A 20,784-nucleotide genomic window follows, 5' to 3' on the forward strand; every position below is an offset into this window, starting at 1 on the left:
ATGGTACCACTTAAAAAAAAATTTTTTTTTTCCTTTTTTAGGGCCACAGCCCCAGCATCTGGAAGTTTCCAGGCTAGGGGTCGAATCAGAGCTATGACTGCCCGCCTACACGACAGCCACAGCCACAGCCACAGTAAACACAGGATCCGAGCTGTGACTTTGACCTACACCACAGCTCACAGCAATGCCGAAGCCTTAACCCACAGAGTGGGCCAGGGATGAAACCTGTGTCCTCCTCATGGGCACTAGTTGGGTTCATTACCACAGAGCCACAGCGGGAACGCCATGGCACCACTTTTTGTGAGGTTTGCCAAGGGAGGAACGCACAAGGCCTAGTTGGTAAAGCAAAAGAGGTTGATTAAGGCGCCAGCCCTGACTGTGAGGCGGTGCTAAGCTTATAAAGGATCCGTGGCGGGAATCTGGCTGGAGTTCATGGCGGAAACACGTGGCAGGGACACAACGAAGAAGGAAGAGGTGAAAGTCAAGGGAGGGGTAGGTGGTCAAGCCCCTCGACAGAGGGCAGTTAAGCCTTACAGGTGGTTAAGCCATGCTCCACATTCTGGGACAGGGTGCACATCTTGCATTGGGCTCTACCCATGTCCGCAGCAGGTTTTCAAGGTCAACTGTCACATTTGGGGGCTGGGGGGGGGGGTCTGTCTCCATCCTCCTGGGAACCTACCACTTTTAAAGAATAAGATGGTGCAGGTCCAAAAAGTGCAGGTCACATAGACAGGAAGTAGCCAATCCCCGATTGGGACCTGCATGCATTTGGTTTTTAAAGCCTCTGTCTTTTTCATGGAAACAACCTAAATGTCCATTGACAGAGGAGCGGATCAAGAAGATGTGGTACATACACTCAGTGGAATATGACTCAGCCATTAAAAGGAAAGAAATAACGGCATTTGCAGTAACATGGATGGACCTAGAAATTATCATGCTAAGTGAAGTCAGTCTGACAGCGAGACACCAACATCATATGCTATCACTTACATGTGGAATCTAAAAAAAGGACACAATGAACTTCTTTGCTGAACAGATACTGACGCACAGACTTTGAAAAACTTAGGTTTCCAAATGAGACAGGTTGAGGGGTGGGGGGAGGCACTGAGGGTTTGGGAGGGCAATGCCATAAAATTTGGTTGTGATGATTGTTGTACATCTATAAACCATAATAAAATTCATTGAGTAATTAAAAAAATAAAGCCTCTGTAAAAAAAAATAAAGCCTCTGTCCTTTTTTACGCAGAAGCAAAGAAATACATGAATGAACAGAGCCAAGCGTCACAAAAATCTAACTGGTGTTTTCTTGCCTAGGGCCATTGACCTATTAAACTTTCTTCTCCAACCTTCCGCCCCACCCTATTCTCTTGAAGCAGACTAATCCACATTCCTGTAAAATGAAGTCAGGCTGTGGGGGGGGGGAGGGGTGGCCCAAGGGGGCTGGGGAGGCCTGAGACCTGGCAGTTTCCTTGGCTAGGTGACAGAAGAAAGCTGTGGCAGCCGTGCCTGAGACTGAATGTCCAGTAGCCAGCTCGGTCCACAGGCTAAGCTCAGCTTTTCATCAAAGTGTCCTCTGCGTGTCTGGGACTGGGTCCTGGAACCGCCCTGTGCTGAGCCCCTACCTGGCTCCAGCCTCATGGCTGTGCACTGTTCTCTGTGCTCAGAGTCAACAGCCCTGGTCCCTTCCTACAGGGACCGAGCTCCATCCCAAGCTGGACCTGGAAGAGGGGGAGGCGTCCTCAGCGTTGTTTGCCAGGATCCACCTGTGGGGACAGTGGTTGGATGTACTTCTCTCCCCAAGTCCTCGCCCATCATCACAATGGTCACTGCCCCCGACCCCCTCCAGCCTCCCGCTGCAATAGATCTCCTGGGACTTAGAGAACTCAGACTGTCGAAGCAGGAAGGATGTCTCAAGGCGCCTCTTGCTATAACTGTGTCTTGGCCTTTACCAGCCTGCAGGTTGAAGCTTGGGCTATACTTCAGTCTCCTTCCTAAGAGTTGGGGACACGATTTTTGGACCACTCGCAGGCCTTTGTAGATGACGACGTGGCCGTACAGAACAGGGAGGTGATTCATTCCAGAGGCCTCAGCTGGGACATGGTGGAGGTGAGAGTCAAAGCCAGACCCTGTCGCCCCGAGGCCAGGGCCGAGGGCTCCTTTAATTACTTTCTCTGCACCAGCTGGCTTCCGACAGTGTGTGTCTCATAGTTACACCTAGGAAATGTTTATGGTGAAAAGGAAAAAAACCAGGACTTGGGAGAAAGGAGATCTGTGGTCAAAACTTTCTACAGCTTCTCCTGGGACCTTGCTGGAGGAGGGGCTCCCCCTCACACATCCACCCGTGGGTCCTGCACCGCTGGCGATGACACCAACCCCTGTCTGTGCCCAGGGGTGCGGGAAGACCCACGACTCCAGGAGACACTGAACACAGAGCCCGCACACAGCCGGCCCTGAGAGGCTGATGGCATGGACAAGAGAGGCGAGAGAACCACATCAAATGGCCCCAGATGTTTAGCAGGTGTTTCACCTCCTTTGGCCTCAGTTTCTTTCCTCCAGTGGGCTCATTTCGACATGACAGCTCTGCTTCCTGTGACAGCCCCCCACCCCTGTGGGCTCTGTACCAACCCCTCCACCTCCACCTTGGCTCCCTGAAGAGGGGACTGCCCTGGGATCCGGCTGAGCCCAAACCCAAGCCGCAGGCTCCTCCCTGGGGGTCCTGCCCTCCCCCTCCTTCCCGCTCAGCGGGCCTTCCAGGGAGGGCCCTGGGTCTTGGACTAGGCACCAGGAGTCCTGGGCTTGGCACTCAGCCCCAGGAGGGAGGTGGGAGGGAGGGGTGGACAAGGGTCCAGCTGCAGCTGGTCAGGCTGCGCTGGGGCTGGAAGGAGCTTAGGTTCCTGGTTCCCACTGGGGCCAGAGTGACACCTGATCCCGGGGGATTGTGAAATGGCTCACGGTGGCAGCCCGCCCGCCTGCCCGCCTGCCTGCGTTGTCTGCTAAGCCCTCGACCAGCGCGGGTTCGGCCTCGCCCACGCCCCGCACCTCCAGGCACAGGGCAAAATCCCCCACTCAGGGTGCCTCACTCCGGCACCAGCTGAGCACCACGACTGCCAGCGGCTGCTTGGTCCACTGCTGTCCCCTCCCCTCTCCTCTGCTCACTGGCGAGTGGGGCAGGGAGAGGCGTGTCACACCGGCAGGGGCGGAACCACGAGCTGGGGGAGAGGCTTAGCCTCTCTAGGGACAGAGGAGGGAGGATGCCTGGGGTGGAAATGGGGAGACCCATGAGGCTAAAATGTAGGGGTCCCTCATGCCTAAAGGTGATGTCCCCTTGAAGTTTAGGGTGTGGGGTCCCATGTGTTCGTGGTGGGGAGACCACTGAAGACTGGCATTTGGGGAGAGGCTCTGCTGAAGCTAGAGACACAGTGATAGGCGGCGGGGGGACTCTGCCAGACAGCATTAGCTCAGCTGTGTGGGGGTGCGGGGTGCGGGGGCGTCTCCTAAACACTGAGGGCTCTGAGGCCAACGGTTAGGTGACTCCTGTCCTCCCAGGTGTGGGGACCCTGTCCTGGAGGTGGGGCTCTCTGAAGGCGGCGGGGGCGGGGAGGTGGGCGCAGTGCGCAGGGCCAGAATCGCAGAATTCCTGAGATGGAGGTTCGCGCCCCCCCCCCCCCGCCCCGCCCCGGACAGGAGGTGGGCCTCCTCTGGGAGGGGGGACTGCCCCCCCCCCCGACCGTCCACCTCGCAGGCACAGGAGCAGAGAAAAGCGGCGTGTGCCCCGCGCTGGAGGTGGACCTGAACTGTAGGCAGGAGTTCCTCTCGGATGGGGACTGCGCCGACAACCTCAAGTGCTGCTGGCTGGCCGTGCCACCGTCTGCTCGACACCCAAAGGCAACCCCGGGGACCTGGGGACAGGGCGGGGATGAGGCAGGGCAGGCTGGGAAGTGGCTGGAATTCCAGGTTCCCGGGAACAGGGGCACTCCCGACCCAGGAATCCCAGGCCAGATTGAGGTGGATGGAACCAGATCGGCCCGGGCTGTTCCTCCCAGAGTCCCAGGGGAGACAAAGGCATCGCTGAAGCGCAGCCCAGGGCAAAAAGAGGCTCCCCCACCCCCAGCTCAGGTAGGATTCCAAGCTTGCGCTAGAGCAGGACTGGCTTCCAGCACACGCAGCAGGGACAGAGTCCTTAGAGGTCGCAGGACCAATTCCACTCTCCTCCGCAGATAAATGGAGCCACAGGGAGAACCCCTGCCCTTCTCCAGGGAGAGGGTGCCTGTGCAGAAGGGCAGCCCTTCCAGTCCTCTGCAGTGTCCCCCCCACCCCCACCCCGCCAGTTCTGTGCCTATTTGTCCTGGAAATGATCCCAGCTCCCTTCTCCTTGAGCCTGGAAGTGGAGCATGGAGTGTGTGTGTGAGTGTGTGCGTGTGCGCATGCATGCGTGCGTGCATGATTGCAAAGAAGGGTGGGCTCAGGTCTTGGTTTTACTTCCATTGTGCTGGGTGATGCCTTACCCTTGTTTCTTCCCTCCTTTGTAAGAGAAACGGGGTAGAAACATCCCCTGCCGAGGAGAAGTGTGATGTGAGCATTCAAGGAGATAATAAATTTACACAAAGAGTCTTGTAAATGTCACATTTCTGCAGTGTAAGCTGTGTGTGTTAACGGGAGAATGCTTCTCTGTGTCTGGATGATTGAGTCTGTTTGGGGGGTCATGGTGACGCCAGAAAGATATTACTGGAATCTGGAAAGAAGTTACTGGGTTCTTGTTCACGGAGCCAAAGAATAAACAAACCCTGTGGGGATGTTACTCCCTGGAGCCCTTAAGCCTCAGAGTTAATCAGTAGCCATATCAAAGAATGCATCTGAGCTCGTGCTTCTACACTGACTACCTGAGTTCGTATTCTGCCTCATTAACTCGTAATTATTACAACAACTTGGATGTTGCAGGGAGAAGTAATATATGCCTACTGCCTCCATTGTTTTCACAACAACCTGGTGATATGGGCAGTGCTGGTCTCACATGACACCTGAAGACACCAGGGCTCTGGGAAATTTCTGGCCCCGTGTCACCAAGTTAGGAAAAGGCAGCGGTGGGACTCAAACTGGGGCCCAATGATCCCAAACCCCTGGGGGGGGGGGGAGAGAGCAGAAGGGGGGTGTTTGCAGGTGCTCTTCCTGCTCCCCTGAGACCCGCTCAGGCAGATGCCTCTTATAAACAGGCAGGCACCCGTTTGTGAAACCAGATGAGGGGCGGCTGGAGGGGTCAGGCTGTGGAGAAGCGTTTGGCTCCCTGCTTCCCCTCTGCCCACGCCCCTTACTGCTTCTTCTATGCAGAAAAGCAGGTTTCTTGCCCTGAGCTGGACATCAACTATCCCCAGCTTAGCCTTGGCAGGGACCAATGCAAAGCAAACAGCAGGTGTCAGGCCAGTGGAGATGCTGCCAGTGTTTGTGGGATGGCGTCTCATATCACCCATGTCTTCTGAGGTAGGTGGGGATGAGGAGAAGCAGCCTGATGCCCAGATGTGGCGGCGCCTGCGGGAGGTTGAAAAGGAGCATCTGAGTTGACATGTTCTATGAGTGAACTCGTCAGACAAAATCTTTTCTCTGCTGGGTTTGATAGGCTAGTGAACCATAATAAAATAAATACGCATGAATATTCTGTGCAGTGTTGGAGACGAGAGTCCTGGAGAAAAAAGAAAACGGAAAGGGCATAAGGAGTATTGGGGTGCAGGGGGACGGCGGGCAGGGAGAAGTGTTGCCGTTTCTACCTGGGACCGTCAATGAGGGCACCACCCAGAGGGCAGCAGATGAATGAAGAAATGTGCCAGTGCTGGAAGGAGCCACGGTGCTATCAGGGAAGAACGTTGAAACCCGAGGAGACAGCAACGCAAAACTGGAGCATCTCTGGTGAGTTTCAGGAAGAGACAAAAGGCTGGCTTTCTTTTCCCAGAATAATTGGGCACATGGTCCTGCTGAGTTCTGCCATGGAGTGTGGCTATGAAGTGGCCTAAATACTTTTCTCCCTATGGGTTTACTTCTCTGTACCTGAAAGCGTAAAAACCTCTTTGCTTATCCTCGAGTTTCATTAACTTAGCAAGGATATTTTGGTATCGGTCTGTATCTTTTTTTTTACTGGAACACAAAGTGCTTTTTCAATCTACAGTTTTTTGGTTTTTTTTTTTTGTCTTTTAGGGCCACTCCCACAGCACATGGAGGTTACCAGGCCAGGGGTTGAATCTGAGCTGTAGCCGCCGGCCTCCGCCAGAGCCACAGCAACACGGGATCCTTAACCCACTGAGTGAGGCCAGGGATGGAACCTGCAACCTCACGGTTCCTAGTCAGATTCGTTAACCACTGGGCCACAATGGGAACTAATCTACAGATTTTTAAAAGGGAGTTTTCTTGTATTATGTCTTGCAATAAATTTTCCGTTTCAGTTGTTGTGGTTTTTTGTTTGAGACAATTATGTTTGCTTATCTTCACTTGTGCTCCAGTAGTTGTGCAGTGTGTCAGCTCCAATAGTTGTTTAGCATGTCACTAGAGTTGAAAACATTTAATTTCCATCTTCCTTCTTTGCTATCTGTGTGACCTCCTCAGACAAATTATTTAACTTCTGCTGACATAGTTTCTTTTTTCTTTTCTTTTTTTTTTTTTTTATAGTTTCTATTTGAAGATAACAATGGTAACATCCTGTGTTTGGGGTTCCCAGGACCATGCTCAGGTTTAATTCCTTAAAGGACTCACAGGACTCAAAGGTGTTATACTTAAGTTTACAGCAAATGGATGCAGAGTAGAATGAACCAAGGGGGAAGTGCCTGGAGTGAAGTGGGAGAAACACAGGCACAAGCTTCCAAATGTCTCTTCCTGTGCTTAGTCACACGGAATCTGCTTGATTCCCTCAGCCCAACGCATTACCAACCAGGGGAGCTGGCTCCTGCCTTGGAGTCTTGGGTTTTTCCTGTGTCTGTCACATAGGCCACCTGCACAACTGACCTCAGTTAGGGAAAGCAGGCATTTCCCAAGTTTAAAATGATTAGGAGTTTCTGTTTTGGTTTAACAGGTCAAGAACACAACTAGTATCCATGAGGATGTAGGTTCGATCCTTGGCCTCACTCAGTGAGTTAAGGATCCATCATGGCTGCAAGCTGTAGCTTAGGTCACAGATGTGGCTCGGATCCCGAGCTGCTGTGGCTGCAGCTGTAGCTCTGATTCAACCCCTAGCCTGGGAACTTCCATATGCCTCGAGTGTGGCCCTAAAAAGACAAAAATAAATAAATTAATTAATAAATAAATTAATTAAATTAAAGAGGGACTTTCCTGGTGGCTCAGCAGCCAGCATTATCCCTGCTGTGACTCAGGTCAGTGCTGTGACTCGGGTTCAATTCCTGGCCTGACAAATTCTGTATGCCATGGGCATGGCCAAAAAAAAAAAAAAAAAAAAAAAAAAAAAAAAAAAAAAAAAAGATTAAAGAAGGCAATTTAGGTGATGCAAACTTTACTCGACATTTCATAAAGCAGACAGCCTCCATCCCCCAGGGGCCAGAGACTCTCAGAACATTCACAGGGATACAGAGTTAAATTTCAGTTTGCTGATCCGTCGCCCAAGGCAGAAGTGGCTCATCTTGGGTCTAGATATTTACTTCAACCCAGGCCTGATATCAGATCCAGAAGTTCCTACTGAGAGCTGAAATTAACGATCGTAAGAGGAGCCATGGGAGTTCCTGATCAGCAGCATCTCTGGAGCACGGGGACACAGGACCCATGGGCACAACAGTGGGTTAAGGAACCAGTGTTGCCGCAGCTGCAGTGTAGGTCATAGCTGCGGCTTAGATCGAGTCCCTGGCCTGGGAATTCCACACGCCACAGGGCAGCCAAAAATGAAAAAATAAAAAATTCTAAAAAAGGAGGAGTTCCTGTTGTGGCTCAGTGGTAACAAACCCAACTAGTATACATGAGGATATGAGTTTGATCCCTGGCCCTGCTCAGTGGGTTAAGGATCCGGCATTGCCATGAGCTGTGTTGTAGGTCACAGACGTGGCTTGATCCTACATTGCTGTGGCTGTGGTATAGGCTGACAGCTGCAGCTCCGATTCAACCCCTAGCCTGGAAACTTGCATATGCCGCAGGTGTGGCCCTAAAAAGTAAATAAATCAATGCATTAATTAAATAATTTAAAAAAATCCTATTTCACAGATGAGGCCCCTGGGGGCAGGAACACCAACTTGCTAAACCCAGGTGCCCCTACTCGGGTCCCCCTACTAGTAGATGTCCACGAGGAAACATTATCCTGCTTCCCTTTAGGTCCCTTGGCTGGTTTGGTAAATAAATTGACATAAAAGGGATGAAAAGGAGAAAAATGAATTTTGTACGTATGGCATCCCCAAAGATGTGAGAGCCAGAGACAGTCAGGCAGTTGAGGCCTATATGCCAACCGGAGGGAAAGAGAAGCAGGTGGGGATTGGGTTCCAGGGAAAGGAAGATAAATTCCAGGAAGAAGAGAAGAGCAGCTAGTCAGTTAACAGCTGGTTACCATGCCATGCAGGTGAGTGTTTCTGATACTAAAAGTTTTCATCGGGGAGTTCCCACTGTGGCTCAGTGGGTTAAGAACCCCACTAGTATCCATGAAGAGATGGATTCGATCCCTGGCCTCACTCAGTGGCTTAAGGATCCGGTGTTGCCATAAGGTGCGGTGCAGGTCACCGATGCAGCTCAGATCCAGCATTGCTGTGGCTGTGGTGTAGGCCGGTGGCTGCAGGTCTGATTTGACCCCTAGCCCAGGGGAACTTCTGCATGCCACAAATGCTGCCCTAAAAAGGAAAAGAAAGTTTTCTTTGAGATTAGCTCCCTTCCTGGTACTGGCCCCCTATCTAAATCCTTTAGGTTAGTTAAAGGAGATACCAGCCAGCTCTTCCCGAATCTTTTGGGCCTTGACTGCCCTCAGCTCAAAATAACCCACCTGCCATGTGGCATATTTGAGGAGAGTGTAACCAGTTCCCCTTCTCTGTGAAAAGGGCAGCCTTCACGTTGTGGGGTCCCACATCCCAGGGGAGTTTGTCTGCAGTGTAAGATAGGACTCTTATGTTTTCCTCTCCCAGGGGTATCTGCTGCTGGTTTGAGGGTCCCGGCATTTGACTCACATCTAGACCCAAGGGTCTCGGTAGTAACTAGTTGGGGGCCACATGGTAACGCCCAGCCTGCGAACTCGTGCCCACAGGGTGGTGTGGTGCCAGCACATGGAAATCTGAACAATCACTTTATCCTGGGGGGGGAGTCATGCCTATTTTTCCAAAAGAAGTCAAGTGACTCATCCTGGGCACATGCCACCAGTGTGTGACCATCCCAAAGAAGTAAGGTCAGGGTGGAGGAGCAGTTCCGTGGGAGAGAACTGGGAGTTTTCTGAGACTCACCTCTTCCTGATTTGGGTTCTTCTGGCACTTTCCCCAGGTGTGGGGGAAAGGCAGCTGAGAGAATTAGCCGGCTCCCCTTCTCCCCCAACCCAGGGATGAGTCCTCCAGGCTTGCTGTCAAAGTGTGGCTCTGTGGTCCATTTTACAGGAGAGGAAACTGGGGAGGGGGGCACACCTGTCACAGAGAGCCTGTTAGGAATGCAGCTTCGCAGGCCTCACCCTGACCTGGGGAATCAGATTATGTATTTATTCCCTCGAGCTTTGCAGGCATAGTCTGGTTTTGTGCGCAGGGTCCGAAAAAGAATTTCCAGTCTCATAGTGAGGTGAAGAGAAAGTTTATTGAGATAAGAAATGCTGCTGACGCAGTGGGATGAGCTCCTGATGATCAGAGAGAGCTGGCCCTCAGTGTGGTGCTATCTGTTTTTATAACCCAGGGAGAGAGACGTGGTCTTAGGATACACCTGCTGAGCTGACTCGTTGGAGAAAGAGGGGTCTCATGATATGCTTGCTGGTTCATCGGGGTAAGGAGTGGGCCACATACCTGTCCTAGTAGCGGGGTAGGAAGGAGCAGGACAGGTTGCTCAAGGCAAGGAGGAGGCATTGCCATGAGATGGTGCGGTGATAAGGGTCTGGTAATTCTTGTCTTGGCCAGAGGCTTTGAGTTCAGTCTCTTTGGAGAGGCTTTCAAGTCCCACATAGTCAAGCTTAAGAAGCACTCTTGCTGAGCATCTGGACCCAGCAGGCAGAGGCAGGACCATGGAAGGTGGAGAGATTGCACAACCTCCAGGACTGACCCCAGCTCCTCCCCTTCCTCACTCCCCTCCTCACAGTCTGTCCCCACCCCTCAGCTGGGCTGTGAAAAGCCCTGTCTCCCAGCCGTCCTCAGAAGCCCTCCTGCGAGGCCCTGAAGATGAGCCGGCTCTGCCTCTCTGCAGCCCTCCTCCTCCTCCTGGGCGCCCTGGTGGCCAGCACCCCAGGGGATGAAGAGAGCAGCCTGGTCCGAGGTAAGTCTTGGCTCACCTCCCCTGTACAGTCTGGGCAGGGAAAGGGGGTCGAGGCCATGAAAGGGGCTGGGGGCAGGGGTGGGGTGGGCGTGCCAACCCTCTCTGGATTTGCACTGGCAAGATGGGCAGTTTTAACTCCAGGGACGTTTCATGAATCTCAAAAGGAGATCATGTTTTCAGCTTAAGAAAAAAAATCATCCCACTTAACTCTACCAGTCGGGGACCCCATCTCTGAGACCCTCTCTTCCTGGTCCCTGGTGTCCCCGAACCTCACTGTGATGAGAAGATCAGTATCGGATCCTTGTCCTGGTTCCTGGTGGGACCGCCTGTAACTCTTGGAATTTACTGTCTTGGTGTGGTAATGAGATGGGTCAAGGAAGGGGACCCAGGGTAGCTTCAGGACAGGGCTGGTCTCTAGCCCTGTCCCATCAGGTGATTAGAAGTTTAGAACTTTCCAAGCCCAGCAACTCTGTAGTAAGGGGAGGTTACTGAGGTAGCTAATGATTCAATACATTTGCCAAGCTGTTGAAGCCTCAATAAAACCCTCTGAACACTGGGAATTGGAGAGCTTCTGGGGTGATGGACATTCGAGAGGATGTGAGGGCGGTGAGTTCTGAAAGGATGGGGGCTCTGCACCCCCAGCTCCCCCTTTGCCCTGCCCGTCTCCATCTGTCTGTCCCTGGGTTTTATCCTTTCTAATACCCAGGAACAATACGTTCTGTGAGTCATTCCGGTGAACTACCGAAAGTTGAAAGTGGGGTCACAAAGACCTTAGAGCCAGCTATTCAGAAGTATATGTGACCCCAGGGACATGTCCCATGAAGTGAGGACAATCTCGTGACACTGAGCCTTCAGCCTGTGGGGTCTGGGCTAACTGCGGATTTAGGGGGAATTTAGTGAATTGACTTGAGGGACACGTAGTTGATATTGGGAGAGACATCATTTATTTGGTGTCAGGAAAAGAACCCAGACTCATATATCCCTGGACTTTTGAGGCTCAGGTCCTGGGAGGTAGAAATGTGGGGTTGTGCTCCCCAAAATGCTTACCAGTTATTATTTTAACAATCCCCCACGGATGTCAAGTGCTTCATCAGTTGGGTTGTAACAGGATCACACATTGACCTGACATCACCACTCACCTATGTGACCCAAGGTCAGTCACTTTTCTACAGTTTCCCCACCTGTACAAGGGGTAAGTAAGGAACAAATTCTTGCAAGGGATTATCAACCATGAATATAGAGGGGTTTTTCCCCCACATTTCATGCCCAATGATGCCCATTTTCCACCAAGCTTTCTTAGTCTGAAAAAAAAAATCTGTCTACCTACCTCCTTCCTCCAAGAAAACAAGCATTTAGGGGTCAAATAACAATAGTATTGCTCCATTCTTAGTACAATAAATGCCACACTTCTGTGACTTTGCTCATGGTGAAATTGTTCGGCTCCCAATAAAGCAAGGCCCGTCCTCTTTCGCCTATTGTCCACCTGTGCTGCATAGAAACTTAGAGGCAGAGTTTCCGGTGAAGGAGAAAAGGATAGCTCTTATTGGAGTTCCCATTGTGGCTCAGCAGTAACGAACACAACAAATATCCATGAGGATGCGGGTTCGACCCCTGGCCTCCCTCAAGGGGGTTGAGGATCCGGTGTTGCTGTGGCAGGCAGCTGCAGCTCCGATTCAACCCCTAGTGCCTGGGAACCTCCATATGTCGCAAACCCCAAAAGGCAATTAAAAAAAAAAAAAAAAAAGGCTCTGTTGCTTGCTAATGCCTTAAAGAGTGTGTCCTCCTCTGGGAGAGACTAGGAGATGGTCTTAGAATTGGGGAGTGGGAAACTGGGCTGCAGATTGGGATCGGATAAGGTTAAGCTTGCCTTTCTCAAAGCTGGTATTTAGTGGCCCCAGGCCTGGTTACTTCTTTTTGGAATGAAGCCTAATGCTTCATCAGGTAATTAACATCTGTCGTTTGCTGGGGGGTTTTGATCTGCAGAAGAGCTCAGATTTTGTTCTGTGTATCCCTTGAGGGGGAACCAGGACCCTGCCCCAAGGCTGCACTGCTGTCTCTCGACTGCGCCTTCCTGGTCTCAGCATCCCTCCCTTCCTTGATTAGCACCTGTTTGAACCTGCCCTTTGGAAGCCTGGGAAGGTCGAGGAGGCAGAAGCTTATTCCCTACAAACAAGAGTCGGGGGACTTAAAGGCTTTTATGCCCAGGACCCCCACGGGGCCCTGCCCGGTTTCACCGTGTCTGACCATCACTTTAATAGTCTCTTAAGATACAGAATATTAGAGCTAGATTTATAATGATCTCGGTGCACTTGCTGTTACCAAATGCAAGTTTGTGTGCCTGACGATGCAGTGAGGCCAAAAAAATGGAAAGATTTGGAGCAGAGAAAGGCTTATGACAGGGCCAAGCAAGAACAGGGGGCTCGTGCTAAAAATCCCAAACTCCCCGCAGGTTTTCCAGGAGAAACTTTTAATGGGCCAAATTTGGGGTGAGAGCTGCTGGGGGTGAGACCTTCTGCTGATGGGTGGGTGGTGAGGTAACAGTGCTCCAGGAATCTGGCGCTCAGCCTGAAGTTACCATCCCCCACCTGAGTAGTTCCTGCAGAGCTCAAAGGTACTGTTATGTATATTCCTCCCGCAGGAACCAGGACCCTGCCCCTTGGCTGCCTTTTTTTTTTTTTTTTTTTTAGGGCAGCACCTTCTGCAAACGGAAGTTCCCAGGCTAGGGGTCACATCGGAGCTGGAGCTGTCATCCACGGCCACAGCAACGTGGGATATGAGCTGCATCTGCGACTTACACCACAGCTCACAGCAATGCCCCACTGAGCAGGGCCAGGGATCGAACTGGCATCCTCACAGATGCTAGTCAAGTTCATTACTGCTGAGCCACAAGGGGGAACTCCCCTGCGCTATTGTTTCTTGACTGCTCCTCCTTTGTTTCTGTATCCCCTCCCTTCCCAGATTAGCAACTGTTTGAATCTGCCCTTTGCTATTCTGGAAAGTGTAGGAAATGGGAAGGCTTTTTCCTGCAAATAAGAAACAGAGGGACCTGGAAAGCCTTTTGTGCCCAGGAGGATCCTGCAGGGTTCTGTTCAGTTTCATTGCCTCCTCATCAAATAGACATTGAAGTAACAGGAATTTAATTATATTCACTCTACTCAATGACTGTGCACCCTTGGGAGAATGAGACAGGAGTTTCATTCATTTGGCAAATATTTATCAAGGCCCTACAAGCTGTGAAAAAAAAAAAAAGGCACTAGACGGGGGCCCTCCAGGATGGAGACAGACAAATGAGTAGATGGAAAGTATTAGCTGGCTCATGACAAGTGCTCTGATGGTCAAGAGTGATGGGCATAACGGAGGCTCTGCTCTTTCTGCGGGCTGGTCAGAGAAACCCTCTGTGATAAGAGGGCATCGGCACAGAGGCTGAAGAATAAACCTGCCAAGTGTGTATGAGCAGGAGCAAGGAGGCCAGGGTGGATGGAGCTGAGTGGGAGGAGGGGAGGGAGTGGGAGGTGATGAGGCAGAGAGGCCATGGCGGCAGGTCTTGCAGAGCTTTGTGGGACATTATAAGAATCAGAATTTGACTCAGAGAGATGGAGAGTCATTGAGGGTTTGGGCATGGGAGCAACGGAGGTAGGGCTCAATTATAACAGGGTCCCAGGGGCTGCAGTGTGGAGAGTGGCCTCTAGGGGGCGAAGGGCAGAGACTGAGTTCCCGTGAGCAAGGTGCGGCAGTGGTCCAGGTGAGCAATGATGGAGTGTGTGCCTATGGCGTTTCCTGGGTGGATCCCAGTTCTCTTGAATAACGTGAATGAATCGTCGTTCTGTTGAGGATAATTCTGTCCCTTAAATAAATAATGGAACATATTTCCTTTGCTGTTTCCTGATCCATAAATGGAATAAAATGTGTTCATTTTTTGGAACTTAGAAAATAAAGAAAAGCATGAAAAAGTAAATCAAGAGTGCCATATTCTACAAGCCAAAGATTATGGATAAATCCTTCTACTGTGAGGCCTGAAGGTACATGAGCTAATTGACCTGCCCAGCCATGTAGCTGAAACCCAGCCTCTGTACACTGGCACCTGTTAAGTCTCAGAGACAGAGTTTGGGGTGAAGCAGCAAAGAACAGCTTTGTTGCTTGCCAGGCAAAGGAGGCACAGCAGGCTAACACCCTCGAAACTGTGTCCTCCTTTGAGAGGGGATAACAAAGGATTTTATAGCCTTACCTTGAAAAATACCCAGGGCTGTGGATAAGGGTTAGGGAGCCCACATTCTTCTCCTTCCATAGATTATTTCAAAGTCATTAAGGCTGGAGTCAGGCGGTCCGGTGATGGTTTCTGCTTGTCTTTGGGGTTATGGCACCTTGACCTTCTCTCTGCCGTGAAGATTTCTCACAAAAGGAAGGGGGTGTTAAAATTCACACAGTAGAACTCTCTAACTGGAAAATAATCATTAGTAAAAGAAAGCAATTCAGCAAGGACGAAATCACTTGTGAAGAGCTGGTTAGAGTAAGTTAGTGGGCCAGTAAGTTAGTAAGGCAGGGAATAACGTAGTGGAAACTGTTTTAACTGTTTTTGTTTTTGGTTTTTTTTTCAGCTGTAACAGTATGGCCTCTTTTTTTTTTCTTTTTTCTTTTTAGGGCCACACCCTAGGCATATGGAAGTTCCCAGGCTAGGGGTTGAATTGGAGCTGCAGCCACCAGCCTGTGCCACAGTCAAAGCAACGTGGGATCCAGGCTGCATCTGCCACTTACACCACAGCTCACTGCAACCCTGGATCCTTAACCCACCGATCTGGGCCAGGGATCGAATCAGCATCCTCAGGGATGCTGGTCAGGTTCATTACTGCTGAGCCACCACGGGAACTCCTGTAACAATATGTCCTAATCATTAACTCTTTTTTTTTTTGGTCTTTTTGATTTTTCTAGGGCCGCTCCTGCGGCATATGGAGGTTCCCAGGCTAGGGGTCGAATTGGAGCTGTAGCCACCAGCCTACACCAGAGCCACAGCAAGCAACACAGAATCCGAGCCGCGTCTTTGAACTACACCACAGGTCACGGCAATGCCAGATCCTTAACCCACAGAGCAAGGCCAGGGATCAAACCCTCAACCTCATGGTTCCTAGATGGATTCCTTAACCACTGCTTCATGATGGGAACTCCCTTAATCATTAACTCTTGAGTCAGCCTTTTTGAGACTGAGGGGAGGCCTGGGAGGCTAAAGGAAAAGTCTTTTATTTCTAAACACAAGGACATGGGGGGGGGCTTATATATACTTTCATCCAGAGATGGAAAGAACCAAGTAGCCCCAGGCAGAGCTGCCCAGCAGGTGGGTCTGGCTTCCAGAAGCACAGCTTCCCTTTCCTTTCTGCTCTGGGGTGCCCATCCTTCCCTCCCCTGGGCCCTGGGGTCGCCTAACCTAGGTGGCTATTAAATCACTCATCAGATCCAACTCCTCAGCCTCGAGGGAGGAAGTGCTCCACCCCCGTGGCAGGCTGAGTCCAGGGTGAGGCTGGGTGAGGCACTTGCCTTGAGCCCAGAATTCGAAGGGGAAGCTCAAAAACTTAATAATGCAGATAAATCATAGTTGCCTGCAATTGTGTAAAAACCCAAAATTAATGCAAAAATCCACCATGAACCTAACACGAACCTTTTAAATAAAAATAGGATGTAACCTTGCATTATCTTGACTGCCTCCCTTGCCTCACTGTAATCCTGGCTCTACGCTGTTGAGACCAAGAGCTTTCATTCAGACTTGAATGTGCATCATTCCAATTTCAAGGTCAAGTGAAAATGTTACCTTTGATACAATATAATTTTTCCACTTCAAAGAGGGAACTCTTTTGTTGTTAATTCCTTTTTAGTCACACCCATAGCATATGGAAGGTCCCCCCTGTGCAGTTAGTGCCAGGGATCCAATCCAAACCATATCTGCGACGGACGCCACAGCAGGAGCCCCAAGAAACTCTTCTTTTAATAGAGAATTGCCATTCCTTGTGTTTAAGAAAGCAACTTCCTAATCTATGGTTTTCTTTTTCTTCTTCTTCCTCTTCTTTTTTTTTTTTTTTTTTTTTGCTTTTTAGGGCTGCACCCACAGCATATGGAGGTTCCCAGGCTAGGGGGGTCACATGGGAGGTATAGCTGCCAGCTTACACTACAGCCACAGCAACGCAGGATCCAAGCCGGGTCTGTGACCTGCACCACAGCTCACAGCAACACCAGATCCTTAACCTACTGAGCAAGGCCAGGGATCGAACCTGTGTCCTCATGGATGCGAGCCAGATCTGTTTTCACTGAGCTGCAACGGGAACTCCGCAAAGGTTTTCTCATAATGAGAACTTCCCCTCTGCTCGCTGAACATTTTTGTGATATTTGTAGCCTTCGTTCCTCAGGATCATCTTTTTCCTGTTTATTTGATTGTTTGTTGTTTATTGAAGGGATCAGGAAGTCTGCGGCTGAATGAATATATTGAATAATTCAGAAACTTTTGAGTTCCCATCTTAAATGTTCAAGATAGTTTACATTTTAGCAGTTTATGTCTAAAATATGATATATAATTACGTTTCCAATTTCTGGACCAATACACATTATAAAACATTATATAGAATAAAACATATGTTCTTCTTCTTCCTCTTCCTCTTCTTCTTCCTCTTCCTCTTCTTCTTCCTCTTCTTCTTCTTTTCCTTTAGGGCCTCACCTGCAGCATATGGAAGTTCTCAGGCTAGGGGCTGAATTGGAGCCTCAGCTGCTGGTCTACAGCCCAGCCACAGCAATGTGGGATCCGAGCCACATCTGTGACGTATACTGAAGCTACCAGCTGGAATCCTTTCAACAGGTCCCCAAGGTTGGGATTGTTGTGCTCATTTCAATGAAGAGGCTGCTGTGGTTCCACGTGGTCACTTGTCTTACCCCTAAAGCCACACAGCCACTGAGTGGCTCCTCTCAGACCATCCAGGGGTCTGCACGAGATGCTCCTTGAGACTTGGAGAGATGGGAGGGTGGCCGCGGATGGGTAGTGAGAGGGCTGAGGATGAGGGACCACCCAATTTTCAGGTTACTTTTAATGTTTTCATTCGAAAGGGATCTGTTGCTAAAATTCATATCCTCATGGCAGGAGTTTGATTTTATTTAATTTATTTATTTATTTATTTATTTATTTAGGGCTGCACTTTCAGGAGATGGAAGTGCCCAGGCTAGGGGTCAAACCAGAGCTGCAGCTGCTGGCCTACACCACTGCCAGGGCAACTCTGGATCTGAGAGGTATCTGTGATCTATACTGCAGCTTGCAGCAATGCTGGATCCTTAACTCACTGAGTGAGGCCAGCGATCAAACCCACAACCTCATGGTTACTAGTTGGATTTGTTTCCCCTGTGCCACAAACAACTTTAATAACAATGTCTCAGAATGCAAGCCATCAGGAGTTCCCGTTGTGGCTCAGTGGGTTAAGAACCCAACAAAACAATTAACAATCAATTTTAAAACAAAACAAAACCATCAGAACTCGACATAGTGTCCGGGAGGATTTGGGTTCGATCTCTGGCCCCGAATCCTCACCGATCCCGAACTCAGTGGGTTAAGGATCCAGCATTGCTGTCAGCAGTGGTGTAGGCTGCCGATGCGGCTTGGATTTGATGTCACTGTGACTCCGGTCTAGACCGGCAGCTGTAGTTCTGACTCAACCCCAGTCCGGGAACTTTCATATCCCGCAGCTATGGCTCTGAAAAGAAAAAAAAAAAAAAAAGAAAGAAAGAAAAGAAAACAATGCAAGCCATAAAATGAAAGTTTTACATTTCAAGCTCCGCTCCCCCTGCCCCCATTTCAAGACGAACGAGTTGTTTGAGTTGCTGACCTTGTCGCTCGAGCAGGGATCCCATCCTCATCGCTGACCCGGAGCTCTCTTGCATTCTTGCAGCCGGGCCACCTGCCTTCTGCCGGGAGCCTCCCTACACGGGTCCCTGCAGGGCCCATTTCATCAGGTACTTCTACAACGCCACCACCGGGCTCTGCCAGACCTTTGTCTACGGTGGGTGCCGAGGCAAGCAGAACAACTTCATGGATGAGAAGGAATGCCTCCATACCTGCGATAGCTGTGCCAAGGCCCAGGGGTGAGACAGGGGGCAGGGCAGGCTGGGGAAGGGCTGGGGAAAGAGGGGGCGCTCAGGGGGCTCCACATCCCCCACCCTGCACGGTGTCTTTCTTCCTCCCTCCCTCCCTGGAGAAGTGGCAGCCGTGTCCTGTGACACCAAAGCATGGCAGAAGACACAGGTCAAATTGCCATCTAGATGATTTAACCCACTCACCTGCTCCCCTTTTTCAGATGGGAACACTGAGGCGGCATCCTGACACAGGGAGTCTGTAGAGCTCCCGAGGCCCCCACCTAGGCTTGGCAAACTGGCTTTTTTCTTGGTCATCCTGGTGTCAGAAATACCGTGGCTGCTCATTTCTGGGATGGTCGATGCTCCATCAATGTGCAGGATGTCAAGGTCATGGGCCTCCGTGATGACAAAAACAAGTTATTTTGTGTGTGTGTGTGTGTGTGTTTTTGCCTTTACTCCCGTGGCATATGGAGGTTCCCAGGCTAGGGGTCCAATCAGAGCTGTAGCTGCCGGTCTACACCAGAGCCACAGCCATGCAGGATCCGAGCTGCATCTGCAACCTACACCACAGCTCATGGCAACGCTGGATCCTTAACCCACTGAACAAGGCCAGGGATCGAACCTGCAACCTCATGGTTCCTAGTCAGATTCGTTAACCACTGAGCCACGATGGGAACTCCCAACAAGTTCTTTTCTTCTTGCAGAAAACGGGGTAACTGTGCTTCCTGAGATGCTGAAGTCCCACGAGGCCCCACAGGGCTGGGCTGCGGCTGCCTTCCAAATGGGTTGAGCCTCCTCCTCTGGCCCCCTCTCAAACCCACCCTCCTCAACAGAACCCTGCCTCTTTCCTCCCCCCCACATCCACCATCACTGTGCTCCTTGGAGGTGAACACAATGGCATTTCTCGCATCCCATTCTGAGTGGCCGTGGTGGCTGAGGCCTTTTCCCTAAAAATGTCCCTTTCCCTGCACTGATGTTGCATATTTCTCTGTCAGTGGCTTCAACCTCTGGCCTTCTATCTAATAAATTCATTTTCTGATTGAACTCACTGGAGTGGATTCTGTTGTTGCCACCTAAGGACCTTAACCAACACTATGTGTAGACATGGTGGTATGTCTCCCGGGGGGTACTTCCCCTTTCCTGCCTTCAGATGGGGCCCCACCAAGCATAGGAAGCAAACCTATTCCCGCCCTGCCTGCCTCTTCATGGCCGCTGCAAGCTACACAAAAGCCTGGGTGACAGTCATCTCACCTTGAAAGGGTTCGTTATTTACTCTTTGGACCAGAGTATTTGGGGGCAGAGTATTCTCCTGGACTCCCCAAAGGAGAAAGGCAGGAGCATGAAACTCAGCTGGAGAGTAGCGTGTAACTGCCTCGCTACAGATGAAATTGAGGCACAGAGATCTCGAAAAGCAGAGGTAGTAACCAAAGGAGACCACAGATAGAGCCGGTTCTGTTTTCACTGCCTTGTAGTCTCAACATCACATTTCTCAACGTCTCTGAGTCTTACTTTCTTTAGTTGTAAAATGAGGATAATGCTTATACTTGTTAATGTTTCTAGCCACAGACCACTAGAAACGCTCGTTCCTAGTTGATCGAGTTGGGTTTATCATTCCCTGCAGCATAGGAGAACACCCCTCTTGGGAAACCTCATGGCCTCATTAAGAGGATGTTGGAGAGTTCCTGCCGAGGCTCAGCGGTAACGAACCCCACTAGTAACCATGAGGACACGGGTTCAATCCCTGGCCTTGCTCAGTGGGTTAAAGATCCAGCATTGCCTTGAGCTTCAGTGTAGGTCACAGATGTGGCTCAGATCTGGCGTTTCTGTGACTGCTGCAGCTCCGATTTAACCCCTAGCCTGGAAACTTCCATATGCTGCAGGTGTGGCCCTAAAAAAACCCCCAAAAACAAAAGTAAAAAAAGAGGATGTTGGAAAGGACTTACAGGATTGGGCTTATGTTCGATGATTTGGGGGAGGCTTTTAGAGAAGACTGGCTTTGTGCTGGATGGATGCAGTCAAGAGGCGGGACACTTCTGTGATTGGCGATCTTAACTTTAATCTAAGAAGGGAAGACTAGAGAGAGGTTAGAGCTGTACTTGGTAAAGAAGCAGCAGTCACTCATAGTAGGCAGAATGGGGGATGCGTGGTCATTGGGTGGTTAGGATAATTTAGCTCATTTTGCCCAAGTTCACACCTAATTACGGAATGCTCTTTGTCTTGATCCAACACGGACACAGAATGGCCTGGTCTGATGTTGACAGTGTGAAATATTGATGTTCAGCAAAAGAAC

The 20,784-nt window shown here is 50.5% G+C and overlaps 1 protein-coding gene across 5 annotated transcripts; it reads left to right on the forward strand.

The window, feature by feature from the left end:
* UPTI (plasmin trypsin inhibitor) lies at positions 3,939-19,538 on the forward strand. Of its 5 annotated transcripts, XM_021077965.1 has the most exons (5): positions 4,961-5,897; positions 9,831-9,917; positions 10,227-10,400; positions 18,311-18,503; positions 19,199-19,538. In XM_021077965.1, exons 3-5 carry the CDS (start codon positions 10,307-10,309, stop codon positions 19,221-19,223), a joined length of 312 nt encoding a protein of 103 aa, XP_020933624.1. In that variant the 5' UTR covers positions 4,961-5,897; positions 9,831-9,917; positions 10,227-10,306; the 3' UTR covers positions 19,224-19,538. The 5 variants fall into 5 exon arrangements, with proteins under 5 accessions (XP_020933622.1, XP_020933621.1, XP_020933624.1 ...); XM_021077963.1 differs by lacking the exons at positions 9,831-9,917; positions 10,227-10,400 and adding an exon at positions 3,939-4,115 and having other exon boundaries at positions 5,657-5,897; XM_021077964.1 differs by lacking the exon at positions 9,831-9,917.

The sequence above is a fragment of the Sus scrofa genome, chromosome 17, assembly GCF_000003025.6.
Source record: "Sus scrofa isolate TJ Tabasco breed Duroc chromosome 17, Sscrofa11.1, whole genome shotgun sequence".
Lineage (NCBI taxonomy): Eukaryota > Metazoa > Chordata > Mammalia > Artiodactyla > Suidae > Sus > Sus scrofa.

What these genes read in the sequence shown, in the direction of transcription:
- UPTI (XM_021077963.1), top strand. Translation starts at nt 5,771, where the DNA reads ATGAGGGCACCACCCAGAGGGCAGCAGATGAATGAAGAAATGTGCCAG. An exon ending in GCAAAACTGGAGCATCTCTG is followed by an intron (nt 5,898 to 18,310) that starts GTGAGTTTCAGG and finishes GCATTCTTGCAG; the next exon opens with CCGGGCCACCTGCCTTCTGC. An exon ending in AGCTGTGCCAAGGCCCAGGG is followed by an intron (nt 18,504 to 19,198) that starts GTGAGACAGGGG and finishes TTCTTCTTGCAG; the next exon opens with AAAACGGGGTAACTGTGCTT.